Source organism: Gavialis gangeticus, unplaced genomic scaffold, assembly GCF_001723915.1.
Source record: "Gavialis gangeticus isolate Ggan-Ray unplaced genomic scaffold, GavGan_comp1, whole genome shotgun sequence".
NCBI lineage: Eukaryota > Metazoa > Chordata > Crocodylia > Gavialidae > Gavialis > Gavialis gangeticus.
In genome coordinates this window covers 90,668,239-90,682,249 of record NW_017728992.1, presented here as the reverse complement: position 1 = coordinate 90,682,249, position 14,011 = coordinate 90,668,239, and the positions used below count along the sequence as shown (strand labels likewise).

The following is a 14,011-nucleotide window of genomic DNA, read 5'->3' as shown; positions in this document are numbered from 1 at the left end:
GTGGGGGGGGGGGGGGGGGCACGGGGGGGTGGATATGGGTTTGTGGGGGGTTGTGGGTGTTGGTATGTGGGGTGTGGGGGAGGGTGTGGTTGTGTCTATGGGGGGGTGGACAGGTGTGGGGTAAGGGACCATGTGGGTGCATGTGTGGATATGTGGGGTATCGGTGGATATGGGGTTTGTGGGGGGCTGTGTGTGGGGGGGAGTGGCTGGGGCATGTGTGGAGGTTGGGGTCTGCATGTATGGCAGTGTGATGGGGTGTGGGTACATGTGTATGGCTTGTGTGAGGTGTGCATGTGGGACTCACCATACGAACAAACACACGCGCGCACACACACACCCCCCTCCCATTCCTGGCCCCAGGGTCCTGGCATGGGCCTCGTGCTGCTGCAGTCCAGTGATGCAGCCAGGAGCAGTGTGGTGCTGGTGCAATCTGTGGGCAGCAAAGCAGGGAAATGGCTGGGGGCGGGGTGGGACTGGGCTGCCAGGTCCTGCTGCCAGCTCCCCCTGGGTCCTACTGGCCCTGGCTCCTGTCATCCTTGATAGGCAGCCAGGAGCAGATAAAGATTAATTTTCTAAATATTTTGGGGACCCCATGGGCCAGATAGAATGGCCTGATGGGCTGGATTCAGTCCGTGGGCTGTATTTTGCCCACCCCTGCTGTAACACATGCAGGGTAGAATTAACAAGGTGTTGGTCAGTTTTATTACTCCATTTAAAAACATTCTTAATGACTCCACTGATGTCATCAGAAAAGTCAACGTTGTGTTGTCCTTGTGTGAACTGTGAGTAACAGCAGAGGCAGCAATTGCAGCTAGTAAATGTGAAAAGTGGTGACTTGGAAGGTCCTAAAAAGAGAATGGGGTAGGAATAGGGCAGAGGTTCTCAAAGTTTTTATGCCGTGGCCTGGCAAACTGCAGCCTAGCAGTCACAGCTGACTGCAGCTGGAATTTCTAGCCAGCAGACAGGTAAGGATACCTCCATCCCCAGGCCGGTGGGGGTGGGCCAAACCCTGCACTGCCACTGGCCCTGCAGAATAAGCCATAGCCTCTCTGCCGAGCTCGGGGGGGGTGGGGGGCTGCGGTTTGCCGGTCTGCAACCACTTCTGCTCCAGCAGCTGACTGCTGTGGAGTGCCAGTTGACCAGGGATTAAGAACCCCTGGAATAGGATATCTGAAGATCCAGTCACACTTGAAACAGCCAGGAGAGACTTTGGGGGTGGGCAGAAAACTAGAAGAAGGACACTGGGTTTTTCACCTGACCTGAGATTTGCACATTAAATCATAATGTGTCTTCTGAGCATGTGGAGTTTAAAAATGTTTTAAAGCCCTATATATGCGTGAGGGAGTGGTTAGAATTAAGGGTGCGAGGCAGTTGATAAGTGGGCTGTTGTGAGACTAGAAATGCGGGGAGTAAGATAATGAGAAGAGAGTGTAAGGAAAGATAGGAGTTGGGGGGGAAGAAAGTAAATAGGAAGCCTACTGGAAAGCATCTAGAACACAGTGATCTAGAACAGAGTGTGTCAAGAGGTATGACAGTAGAATGAAAGCAAAAGAAAACTGCATAAAAAGTTGCCATAAGTACTATAACACCACATCTTTATTGCCTTCCATCCACTTGTGAAAGGGCTACAGTTAAGCAGCTGGTGTTTATTCATCCTAGTTTTTAGGTCACTATTGCAAAAGGTCACTACCAGGAACACCAAATTTAAATTTAGGTGTTAGAACTGGTGTGCAAGGGAATGCATGTTTTATGAGTTCCAACGTTTCTGTTCTGCTGAGAAGGCTTAATCAGTCCAGATGTTCTCACACACATGGACAACTGGAATAGTCTATCTTTTTATTTAAACTTGTTCTATTGGAACTTTGCATTTGGAGGATGGCTGCTGAATGAATGTGAACATTTGTTTTAAATGTATACGATAGTGCTACTAACAGCTTCCACAGCTACTAATCCTGGAAAAAGAAGCAACAGTGTAATAAAATAAAATGGAATTAAGAATTTTAAAAACTAAACTAATTTAACTAAATTGAAAACGGAGTGAAATTATGACAGGACCTTCTTACGTGCTCTTGTATTTGACGGACATACACAGACCTTGCACTCATCAAATAATAAATCAGCAATTACTTGATGTCAGCTTTTGATGCCGGCTTGGGTTTGGGGCCCCTCCCCTCCCATCCCCTCCTCCAAGTGCCCCAAAACAATAGAAAGAGATTTCAAACAGGCTGTCCAGACATGGACTCCTTTTGTAGACATGTTACTTCTTTCAGGTTTACCATTTACTAATGGTATTGTATTAATATCTCTATGAAGCTTTTATGCCTAAGAGAATTTTTAGACCTCCTTTAAATAAACTTTTAGATGGTCTTTCCTTCTTACAGGACATCTCTTCTAATTTAATTTCCCAGATGTTGCTTTTCCTCAGTCAAGGGAGAGCTAAAGGTATAGGAGGGCTTTTCCTTAATTCTTTGTTATCTGTTTCTCTCTCCTGCAGGTATGTGCAATCCTCGCAATTACAGTGACACACCTCCAACTTCCAAGAGCACTGTGGAAGAGTTGCATGAACCAATACCTTCCCTCTTCCGGGCACTCACAGAAGGGGACACACAGCTGAACTGGAATATTGTTTCCTTCCCTGTAGCAGAAGAACTGTCACATCATGAAAATCTAGTTTCATTTTTAGAAACAGTGAGCCAGCCTCAGCACCAGAATGTGTCTGTTCCAAATAACAATGTCCATGCACCATACTCCAGTGACAAAGGTAATAGACTGTTTGAAGGCTAAATTCTCTGTCAAGAGCAAAATAACTTTCTAACCAGGTTCAAGTGTGCTAGGTAAAACAAAAGTCATGCAGTAAAGAGTTTGGTCTAATTCTGGACAGGTTATAAAGGAGCGTCCAACTTCAAATTGGTTGTAATGCCACTGTAGGGACTGGAGGAGGGACAGGGTTATTGGAAAGGCCAGTTGTAGGAAGTAATGACCCACATGACATCTTGTCAACATGAAATTCCATCTCCCAAACGGGGTTTTGTTTACAGTGTTCCATATGGTCCTATGTAAATAAACATCTTGGAAGTCAAAGCAATGCTTCTGATTCAGAACCTGAAAATGACACTAGAACCAGGAACTGAACTTAATCCACCCCAGAGCTAAGCCATTAAGAAAGAGTTAGCTGTTTTGTTTGAAAAAAGAAAAAGGCGGGGGGGTTGAGGGGGGCAATACCAATTGCTATGGGTGTGCAAAGCACGCCGTATTCGACTCGGTTCGGGCCAAATCAGGGACAGTGATTCAATTTGGCTGAATCCAAAGCTAAAGATTCGATGCTGATTTGGAGAATCAGCTATTTGGACATAGACACAGCTTTAAAAGTTTTTTCTATGTACCTTGAGGTAGCAGGCACACCTTGTAATTGCTGCGGTGCATGGAGCATCCCACAGGCGTGCAGGGGAGGCCCTCCACATGCTCAGCAGCAAACCCGAAAGTGGACAGGAAGTACTTCTGGTCCACTTCTGGGTCTGCTGGGGAGTGCGCTGGGGGGCCCCCTGCACCTCCCTGGCTCATCGATCAGCCACAGGAGGACCCCAGGTGCCCCCTCCAGACCCAGGAGGCACCAGTCACCGAGCCAGGGGGGCACCAGGGGGGAGGGGGAGAGGGGAGGGGAACAGCACGCTCCCCAGAGGACCCAGAAGTGGACTGGAAGTGCTTCTGATCCACTTCCAGGTCTGCTGCTGAGCGCACCGGGGAGCCCCCTGTGCTTCTGTGAGACACTCTGTGCGCCCCAGCAACTCGGCACTCATGAGCCCCTACTACTTAGAGGTATGTAGAAAAAACATTTAAAGCTGTGTCTACGTCCGAATCTCCAAATCTTTTTTAATTGATTTGGAGGGTTCTGATTCAATTCAGAAAGATTAAAGGGTCCTCTGATAAAATTTGGATTCGGAGATTTGGCCGCGGAATCGCCACTGAATTAAAATTGGGGACCAAAGCTTTGCACAGCCCTACCAAGTATCTGGTGTGGTTTTTGGGGTCTTTACCACCACCACCAGATCTGAAAGACATGTTAAACACTTGTGGCCAAGGTATGCTTGGGGCTGACAAACTAAAATTCTAGGTAATGCAGGCTTAACCAAAGCTCTGGACAAGCTTATCATTCCTGGCTTTGATGATGTCTTTAGGTGTAGTGAGTGACAGTCGTGGAGGAAGGAGACTTTTGAATTCCAAACAAAACTTACATTATCTTTCCCAGCAAATGTTCCTGTCAAACTTGGAGCAACTTCTTAAAATGTTCCTCCCTTTCATAAAATTTCTCCTTAAGTCTGGTGGCTTTCCTTTTATTTATTTATTTTTTAAAATTGTTAGCCATATTTGGAATCAGCATTGGCCTATTGCTTGTTTGTTTAAACATTGGTAGCTTTCCTTTCTGCTCTTGTTCTGGCCTTCTAGCTAATGAATGGGATCCTAATTGATAGACGCGTTGTTTTCCATACTAGCTCAAACCTCTGACCTAGTTAGGTTTCTAAGCAAGACTGCTTTTAATTAAATGGAACTCAAACAGAGAGACTTTTATAATTTCCTTTGGTTAAGGCACATTAGGAAAATAAATTAATTCCAGGTCCAGGAAACCACATGGTCAGAAAATGTCTAGTTCATATCTGTGTTTGACATTATTAAAATACTTGCTCTCTGTTATTGGAATAATGCAAATAACTATGTTAAATGGTAAGCCACAGCCGTGTGTGTTGAACAGTGCATGCAATACAAGTGAATTATGCCTGCAGAAGAGATAATATTAATAAATGGAAATAAGAATGTAAAACATCACTAACCTTATTTAATGAAATGCCCTGATCCTGGCACCTACTTACTACACCTTGTTTCATGAAACTGAGCGTTTGATAAGGGTGTGCACACATGATACAATTAGCACAGAGTAATTTACTCTGGATTTCATTCAATATTAGAGTGGACACAATTTCTTGCAGGGGGTGATATTACAGGACCTTGCCACTAGACGGCAGGGGACCTGATCTGCATTGGACAAATGGCTACCTGAGAATGAAGCAGGAGCAGAAACATGACACTTACACTGGGTGATTTACCACAGATTTTTTTGCAGGATAACTTTACCCTGGAAAAGAGAAAATTATGCTGTATTAAAGGTATTCCTTGTGTGCTCACTCTATTTTTAGTCTTTAGTAAACACGTAGTGCCTGCACTCCAGGTAAAAGCTAGGTTAAGTTAAAAAAATCTTGCATGCTAAAAAGGAATTCCCAAACTGGCAACTGAGTGAAACTCAAATAGGTACTGAATGCATCTGTTACTGGACTGTAGTAGGCACTTAGCACAGAGGTAAAAGTTAATTCTTTCTATAAATTAGGATTAAGGAGAACTAATCCTTGGAAAGATTGAATTCGGATCTTCAGTGAGAATAGATCCCAAATTGCATTCAGCTTCATGTACACTGAGAAGAAACAGAAATCACTGGACAGCAGGACTGCTTATATGGATGGGCATGTGGGTAATACGATCATAGGATACAACAGTTTTGCATTCATGCTTCTCTACAGCTTATGTACAAGCTGTTGTGCCCATACCCTCAAAACCGGAGACGTTAGACAGGGCATAAGCTAACCCAGAGCAACATGAATTGATCAGTCACATTATAGTAGTACCTGAGGACCATGTAAGAATGGCATCCCATTGTACTAGGCACTGTACAAGCACTGATCAGTGGTAAGTAGAATAGCTCCAGGGAAAAAGTGTGAGCTCAAGCAGAGTGAACTGAGGGCTGGTGGCAGTTGTGTTAATTCCATGCCTTTTGGGGGCATCAGGTTTACTTTGAATTGAATTAGCAGAACAGAAGAAGTGCAAGGGGAACAGGAATGGGGATGGAGTGGGATGGGATTTGCAGAGTAATAGGCAAACGTAGAACAAAGCTGAGATGATGAAGACTGCTCCAAACCTACTCACAAACAGCCAGTCAGCACATAGTAGAGGAAGTCCATTCTAGGAGGGTCTCTGGAGATTCAAAGAGCTCTGTTTTGGCTTCCTCTGTTCCCACCAGCTGGAGTTTGTCTGGCTCCTTTCTATTGTTGTTTCAATCTTGAACAAAGAGGCTGTATCAGCAGTGAGCATGGTTTAGCAAAGGCAGTGCCCTTCATACCAGTATACCTATGCCCATTCATAGAGAGTACTGCTCTAAAACACTGAGAGCTGGAGCACTGTTTGGTGCAAAGCATTCTGTTCTAGTCTTGGCAAAGCATGAGCTATTGCACCTCACAATTGCTTGTTACCATCTCTCTGATTTCCTTCCTCCTCCTCTCTACCCCCTGCAAACTCAGAGCTGACATATGAGATGTTGCTTTGAACTGCTGGAACTGTTCAAATCTGGCTTTCCACCATTAAACTGTGTTGCAAAAGTTGATTTCCAGTTCTTTGCAATCTGATCTTTGCTTTCCCCTCATGTTTTTATCTTATTCTTCTAGCTCGTAACTTCAGAACCCTGAACTTCTTGTAGCTTGTTACCTTTTTAGAATTATCCCAGTTGTCACAGATGACAGAATAGGTAGTAAATAATGTTTTGACAACTGATGGAACAAAATCCATGCTACAGTCAAGGTTGTCTTGATTTGACTCCAACTCTTAATTGACTTTTAGCTCCCTTTTTCTGTAGCTCCAACTAGGTAAGAACTTTTTCAGCAGTGTAGTATAGCTGACTTGCTGAATGCAATAGTATGTTATTATAAAGGTCTCTCTCCTTCACTTTTAATAGCCATGCAATGACATCCTAGTTTGGAACTATTTGTAAAGCGCTTTGAGTTTTACTGATGAAAAGTACTATACAAGAGCGAGGTGTTATTTGTTTGTAATCACAGTCTATTTTGTAATCTTTTTTTTCCACTCATATTTGTTTCTCTTCATTTAATGGGCAGAAATTTTATGGACATTCTAAAATTTTGGCTTTAGAAGTTAGGAAAAATATTGCAAATCAGAAGTATGATTGTGCTCCATACTTGTGTAGTACATCAGCCTGAGCCACCCAGGTCACCTGAAAACCAACTGTCTGTCTGCACACAGACATTGCAGTTCGTCCGATGAGCTCTTTCACTGTTGCACTATCACTTGTGTTTCTTCAAAACTCTAGATTTATGCCCTGACTGGAGCAAATGGCTGGGATCAGTTGGGTCTGGGTACTACCTTAGGTTTTTATGCAAAAATTTAATAGCCTGTGTCAGCTTTAAGATTTCCCTCCCCTTCCGGGTTATGTATCTTTGACATTATGTAGTCCACTAACTCATAACTTAGATCTGTAACTCTAGCCTGCACCTTTATCACACATGCTACATTTGAAGGCAGTCTGCATAAGCATGTGGATTTTAGAGCTCTTAAGGTGATCTTTTGAAGTGTGAGGGTTTCTCAGTATTATTGGAAGCTGAGCTGGTGCTCTAATGTTGTATGACATTAATCCTCAGCATGCACTTTTACTGTCTGAATCCCTGGCACAGGATAGAGCTGAAAGGATGGAGGGAAGGAAAAGGTACTACACATCTATCTTCAGTGGCAGGGTCTCAGAGGTGGCTAATTTCTAACATCTCCTTGAGCACAATCCAGGGAGATGGATGGAGCCTGATACGATAGGCCTGAGATGTTGAAACTGTTCCATTATTTTTAAAAGGTGTCCTGATCCCCTGATACAAAGATAGTGCTTGAGCTCCTCACGCTGTTCTCAGCACTGTATACTTCATCTCTGTTCCCCCGCTGAGGAACAGGACTTTACCTCCTATCTCCAAGGAGAGGAGAGACAAGTATATCTTATCAGATACAAAGGAGAGTAGAGAGAGGACATGACCCAAAATACTAGCACATGGGGAGGAAGAAAGTAAGTCTCTAACCTCACCAAAGAGGAAAAGGCCCCCAGGTCCTGAGTCACACCTTGAAAGTTGCAGTCAGGCAACCCATTTCCTTGGCCTGAGCTCTATCTCCTGTCTTTATTTATTTCTTCCTTCCTTCCTTTAATCCCTGCCTCTGAGCCCCCTCCTCTCCTAGCAAGTGTTCACATGTGAGATTTTAATCTCTCTACAACAAATGGAGTGAACATCTTATTTGGTAGCTGATGTTTATGGTTTACGTTTCCCTAAACTACCTCTCAGTAGATTTTTACAAACTGCTTCTCAAGCTGTTTTTCAGTTGGTATCCAGGGGTTGGATTCAAACTGATATTTGTCCAGGTGTAGGTCAGACTAAAGGACCACAACATATCCCCTTGTGCCACCCAGCTTATAGGAACGTTCGTTTGCACACTTAACAATGCTAAGCGTGTGGCACCTTTTAAAGGATCTTGTCATGGTGCCCCAGCTGAGAATCTCTGCACTAGATTGAGTGTGTACATAGTCGTAGTCTATGAAAAAGACGTGCTCTGTTGATTACTTCTGCTTAACCTACTTGTTCTTGAGTTCTGCATAGGACAGCCAGAAACCCTGCTCTTATTGTTAGATCATGTAAATTTTCCGTAACACCCAGCACAAGGAAAACTAGAAGAGTGAGTTTGTTGTTAAGAGATGCTAAGAATAGCTGGGATCAAAAAGTCTTCAGGTCCTGTAATAGGCATCTAGGAAAGGAGGACTGGAGTTTGGGGTGAAGCTGTGGCCGAGGAAGGGGATTGTTGGAGTGAGTGTGGGGTTTCAGAGAAAGCAATCTAACAATGCTTTCTGAGCGAGGACAAGGACATCCTCTGCACTGGGATTCCAGATGGACCCAGGGGAGACACAACCAGGCCTAGGATCAGTGAGGACCTAATCGGGGAACTAGACGTGTTCAAATCAGCAGGTCCTGACGATCTCCACCCCAGAGTGCTTAGAGAATTGGCAGAGGTCATTGCAGGACCCCTGGCACAACTTTACGAGGACGTGTGGTGCTCTGGTGAGGTGCCAGAGGACTGGAAAAGGGCCAGTGTGATCCCCATTTTCAAAAAGGGGAGGATAGAGGACCCAGAAAACTGTAGGCCCATTAGTCTTACCTCAGTCCTGGGGAAGCTCCTTGAGAAAATTATCCAAGTGCACATCTGCGAGGGGCCAGCAGGGGAGATTATGCTTAGCGGCAACCAACACGGGTTCATTAGAGGCAGGTCCTGTCAGACCAACCTGGTGGCCTTCTATGACCAGGTCACAAAAGCCTTGGACACAGGTGTTGCAGTAGACTGAGTCTTTTTGGACTATAGGAAGGCCTTTGACACTGTCTCTCACTGCATCCTCATTAAAAAATTAGGTGACTGTGGTGTTGATGCCTACACAGTCAGATGGGTCACAAATTGATTGGAGGGCTGCACCCAGAGAGTGGTGGTGGATAAGTCATTTTCGACCTGGAGGGATGTGGGCAGTGGGGTTACCCAGGGCTCAGTCCTAGGGCCTGCACTGTTCAGTATCTTCATCAACAATTTGGACAAGGGGGTGAAAATCACCTTGTTCAAGTTTGCAGATGACACTAAGATGTGGGGAGAAGTGGGCACACTAGAGGAGAGGGACAGGCTGCAATTAGATCTGGACAGGTTACAGGGGTGGGCAGATGAGAATAGGATGAGTTTCAATACAGACAAGTGCAAGGTACTGCACCTGGGGAGGAAGAACCAGCAGCATGCCTACAGGCTGGGGACCTCCCTTCTCATCAACAGAGGCAGAAAAGGATCTTGGAGTCATTATTGATTTCAAAATGAACTTGGGCCACCAATGTGGGGATGTGGTCAGGAAAGCTAACTGCACCTTGTCATGCATCCATAAATGCATCATGAACAGATGCAAGGTGATCCTCCCCCTCTGTGTGACATTGGTCAGGCCGAAGTTGGAGTACTGCATCCAGTTCTGGGCGCCGCACTTCAGGAGGGATATGGACAACATGGAGAGGGTCCAGAGGAGAGCCACTCGCATGATCAGGGGGCAGCAGGGCAGGCCCTATGAAGAGAGGCTCAGGGACCTGAACCTGTTCAGCCTCCACAAAAGAAGGCTGAGAGGGGATCTGGTGGCTGCCTATAAACTTGCCAAGGGGGACCAGCAGGCAATGGGAGAGTCCCTGTTCCCCTGAGCACTACCAGGGGTAACAAGGAACAATGGCCATAAGCTGACTGAGAGTAGATTCAGGCTAGATATCAGGAGGCACTACTTAACGGTCAGAGCAGCTAGGAGCTGGAACCAAATTTCAAGGGACGTGGTGCTCGCCCCTACCCTTGGGGTCTTCAAAAGGAGGCTAGACAGCCACCTAGCCGGGTTCATTTGACCCCAGCCTCCCTTCCTGCCCATGGTAGGGGTTCGGACTTGATGATCTGCTTACATCCCTTCCGACCCTACCAACTATGAAACTAAATATTTCAGTAAAAAGCCACAAGAATAGTGGTGTGTTAGAGATTAGAGAAACAAGGGATCTAACAATGCATATCGGTCTATGCATGTCTCCAGTAGTTTACTGATTCTTTGAACTGCACCCTTAGTCTATTTATCCTGTTTAGTTCATAAATTACCTGCTTGTAGTGGTCCAAGTTTACAGCACACTTGACACTGTTTTTACATTATAAGACCATGAAGATTGTACAGCTAACTACTCAACTTGGGAAAGGTCAAAAGTTTATTCTTACTTCTGCCCCCTTAGTAAAGAGATCTTACAGCATTGTGTTGGCTGGAGTACTTGAAAGTTTCTTGGGGTGGGGAGGTGTTATTTGCTTTTTATGTTTTACAAATATTGAGACCTGGAGGCCAGGACTCATCGTATAGCCCTGCCTCATTTTCTCTGTGTTTTGCAAGGTGCCCCTTTTAACACTGTGAAAAAAGTAAGGGGTTCTTCTACATGAGAAATAGAATGCGATTCTAAAAATAAAGACCACTGGAATTGCTGCGTTTGTCCCACGGTCTTCATAAATGAATGACTCCAGCCGGGGCAACTGCCCTGAGTGCCTAAGTGAAGGGACGCCAACAGGTGGCACCCAGCCGGGGCGGGACATAAGACAGAGCCACGAGTGACTCATTTGGGGCGGACATGGGGATGGGGAAGGGCGACTCCCACTGCTGCATTCACTCCCAGCATGGGGGAGGAACATGTGTGTGCCCCCTGGATCTGTGTGTGGGGTGAGGGGAGGCTGCCACTGTAGGTTTTGCCCCAAATGCCAAGCTGCTTTGATACGGTACTGACAGGCCTAATATTCTCACCTCTTCCCTTTCCAAAATCACTGCTTCTGTCATCTTTGTCTCCTATGGCAGATAATTTGAATGACTCTAATCTTTGATAGCTACGTAACTAAAGTGCTGTCTTTTTTTCCCCTTTTGTTTAGAACACATGTGCACTGTGGTCTATTTTGATGACTGCATGTCAATACATCAGTGCAAGATCTCTTGCGAGTCCATGGGAGCATCCAAATACCGCTGGTTTCACAATGCCTGCTGTGAGTGTATTGGGCCAGAATGTATAGACTATGGCAGTAAAACTGTAAAATGTATGAACTGCATGTTTTGAAGCAGAGAAGTTGTATAATAGTAGTCTGGAGGCCAAAGTAATCTTTCTTAATTAAAGAGAAGAGGATTTCAAGTATTTAATGGGTGGGATAGGTACTGGTTGCTACTAAATATCAGAGATTTGAGAAAAGATGTAAAAAAATTTTGAAACAACTTCAAAATTTGAAACAGGTCATTTTTATTTGCTTTTTAACTCGTGTAAACAATGCTGATTAGCAAATGTTTCATTTGTTAAGTTTATTCTTAGTTGAAGAGCACAGCCATGCTCATGCTTACTATCCTGGTTGTTTTGCTTTGTTTTGAATGTATCGTCTATATTGGTTTTCACAGTATAACATTGTAGTTAGTAAATTAGAATAGTGAAGCCTCAAGGAAATAGCAACCAGATTCCCATCATTTAAGTTCCATCAATTCTCAAATGCATAATGCTTGTACATGTTTGTTTTTATTACTCTCCACAATAAGGCTGATGTGGTTTATGGTCATATACCAGCGGTTAAGACTCCTATCATGAAAAGGATGTTTTCAAAAATGGAAGAGAGAAATTGGGGTAATTCTTTTTCGTTGGCTTTTAAACATAAGATTTAACAAGTAATATGGAAGCTTCTCAGGAGCCTTTCCACCACAATATGTGATACGAGCCCTCCTACTGTCATCTGCCTCCATTCTTGTAATTAGGCAAGCGATTACCTTGTATAAAGGAATGGTGTTCTCCTAGGTTCTCTCTTATGAACCAAAACAAATCTGTTAAGTTTAGTTGCATGCATTTCCTAATGCACTCCTTTTTTCTGGGTTATTTTTTATCCCTGGAATCTCAGTGCAGTGCTGGAAATATGGAAGACTGCAATGAACTGAAAGATGGTTTAAAAATAAGAATGAAATTGCAGATCCTTCGAAGCTCAGTGGATTTATTGGTTGACAGTTGACATGTTCACGCACCTGGTAATATTCTGTGCAGAATTTTTTTCTACAGGTTTGTTTGGTTTTGTTTTGATTTATTCTTATGAGTAGAAATGTCGTAATGGGGCAAGAAGTATCCTTGAAAATAAATGAGGATGCTCTGACTACAGAACATTTTGTCCACTTCTGTGACTCATGTTTTAATATGTGGAAGAGTTGAGTACAAGGCAGTCACTATGGTACAAATATTTTTTTTAGTGATAAAGAATAAAATCAGAGTAGATAGTGATTCACTAGAAACTCAAAATGGTGTTAATAATCCTGACTTTTTAAGGTTGCTCATATGAATAGTCAAATCCATAACTATGTGTGTTTCCCCAACTCAGTTTAATCTTTACAGGTAAAGTGCCTTCTACTTGCATATTCCTATGTCATGTACTAATAAGAGCAGTTATTTTGAACTTGCATTTTATTTGAAAAGTTTACTTGGGAGTCTTTAGTTCTCAATATTAAGCTCTTTAACTAAGATGAAGCAAAAAAATTACTGCTCTTGTAGAGGAAAGTTACTCTTGGCTCTTTTCTAGATATGCAGAACTGTTTGAAAGTTGATGGTTTGCTTAGAAAATTTTAAAGTGGAGGATAATAAAGTAGAGAGAGAATTTTAAAAGAGTTGTTTTATAGTTATGTTTTTCTTCCTGGGAATAACAACAATGAGATTAAAAAGAAGGAACTTTCCCTCCAGTTGCCTTTATATTTTGACAGTTTATAACTTGCATTTTTTATATGATGTTCTGTTTAGGAGCCTGTTGCCATGGATTTATGACATTACTATAACTTACATGGTTATGATTTTACTGTAAAATCCAGTGGGAGAGATGGCTGGGTTGTCTGGAGGAAGGGTTGAAACTAGTTTTGTTTAAAGTTAACAAACATCCAGAAAAAGCCATGGAAAACACACAAACATCGTGCAAAATACCCTGAAAGCTTTACTGAGTGAGGACAACACACTTTAGATAGGATTTGCTTTATTTTTGTAATTCATGATGCTCTCTGGAGAGTCTATGCTGTAAATTGTATATGATCTACAGCAATATCCAGTGTATTTTCTTATATTATACTTGTTTACAAAGTTATTTTAATAAAGAGACTTTACTGGGTTGTTTGATTTCTTTATTGCTGCTTGCCTCTCCTTAAACTGTATATAAGCATGATAAGCCTTTGTATCAGGTTCAGAAACCAGAACTGAGTTTATACTAATAATTCTATTTTTCTTAAATTGTGATTGACAGGCCATTTTAGTAGTCAGAGAACCCTAATATTAGAATTTTGTTTTTAATTTAATATTTTTGTTTTACATAAAATGTAAAATCTAGAGAAAGTAATTTGTGAATGTTCTTAGCAATGAAAATTTTATAATATGGTACTACTGTGCGTTTTGTCAAGGCCATCTGAAAGTGGGAAGATCATAATTTATTTTGGGGACATTTACTTCACTAGGCCCTTGATTTAAGCATGAGATTAAGTGCTTTGCTAAAATTCTAAACTTAACTATATGCTTGAACACTCTGCTGAATTAGGGCCTTATCCAGTTGAAGCACCTGGGTAATTTATATTATTACG

The 14,011-nt window shown here is 43.0% G+C and overlaps 1 protein-coding gene across 2 annotated transcripts in view; it reads left to right on the top strand.

The window, feature by feature from the left end:
* The window catches only part of TWSG1 (twisted gastrulation BMP signaling modulator 1), a 47,724-nt gene extending 34,178 nt beyond the window's left edge, over positions 1-13,546 (top strand). For both annotated transcript variants that reach the window (XM_019525422.1, XM_019525429.1), the window contains exons 4-5: positions 2,495-2,761; positions 11,311-13,546. In XM_019525422.1, coding sequence (XP_019380967.1) covers positions 2,495-2,761; positions 11,311-11,492 — 449 coding nt within the window. In that variant the 3' untranslated portion in view covers positions 11,493-13,546. The remainder of the gene's footprint in view (positions 1-2,494; positions 2,762-11,310) is intronic.
* Positions 13,547-14,011: the final 465 nt, after the last annotated feature.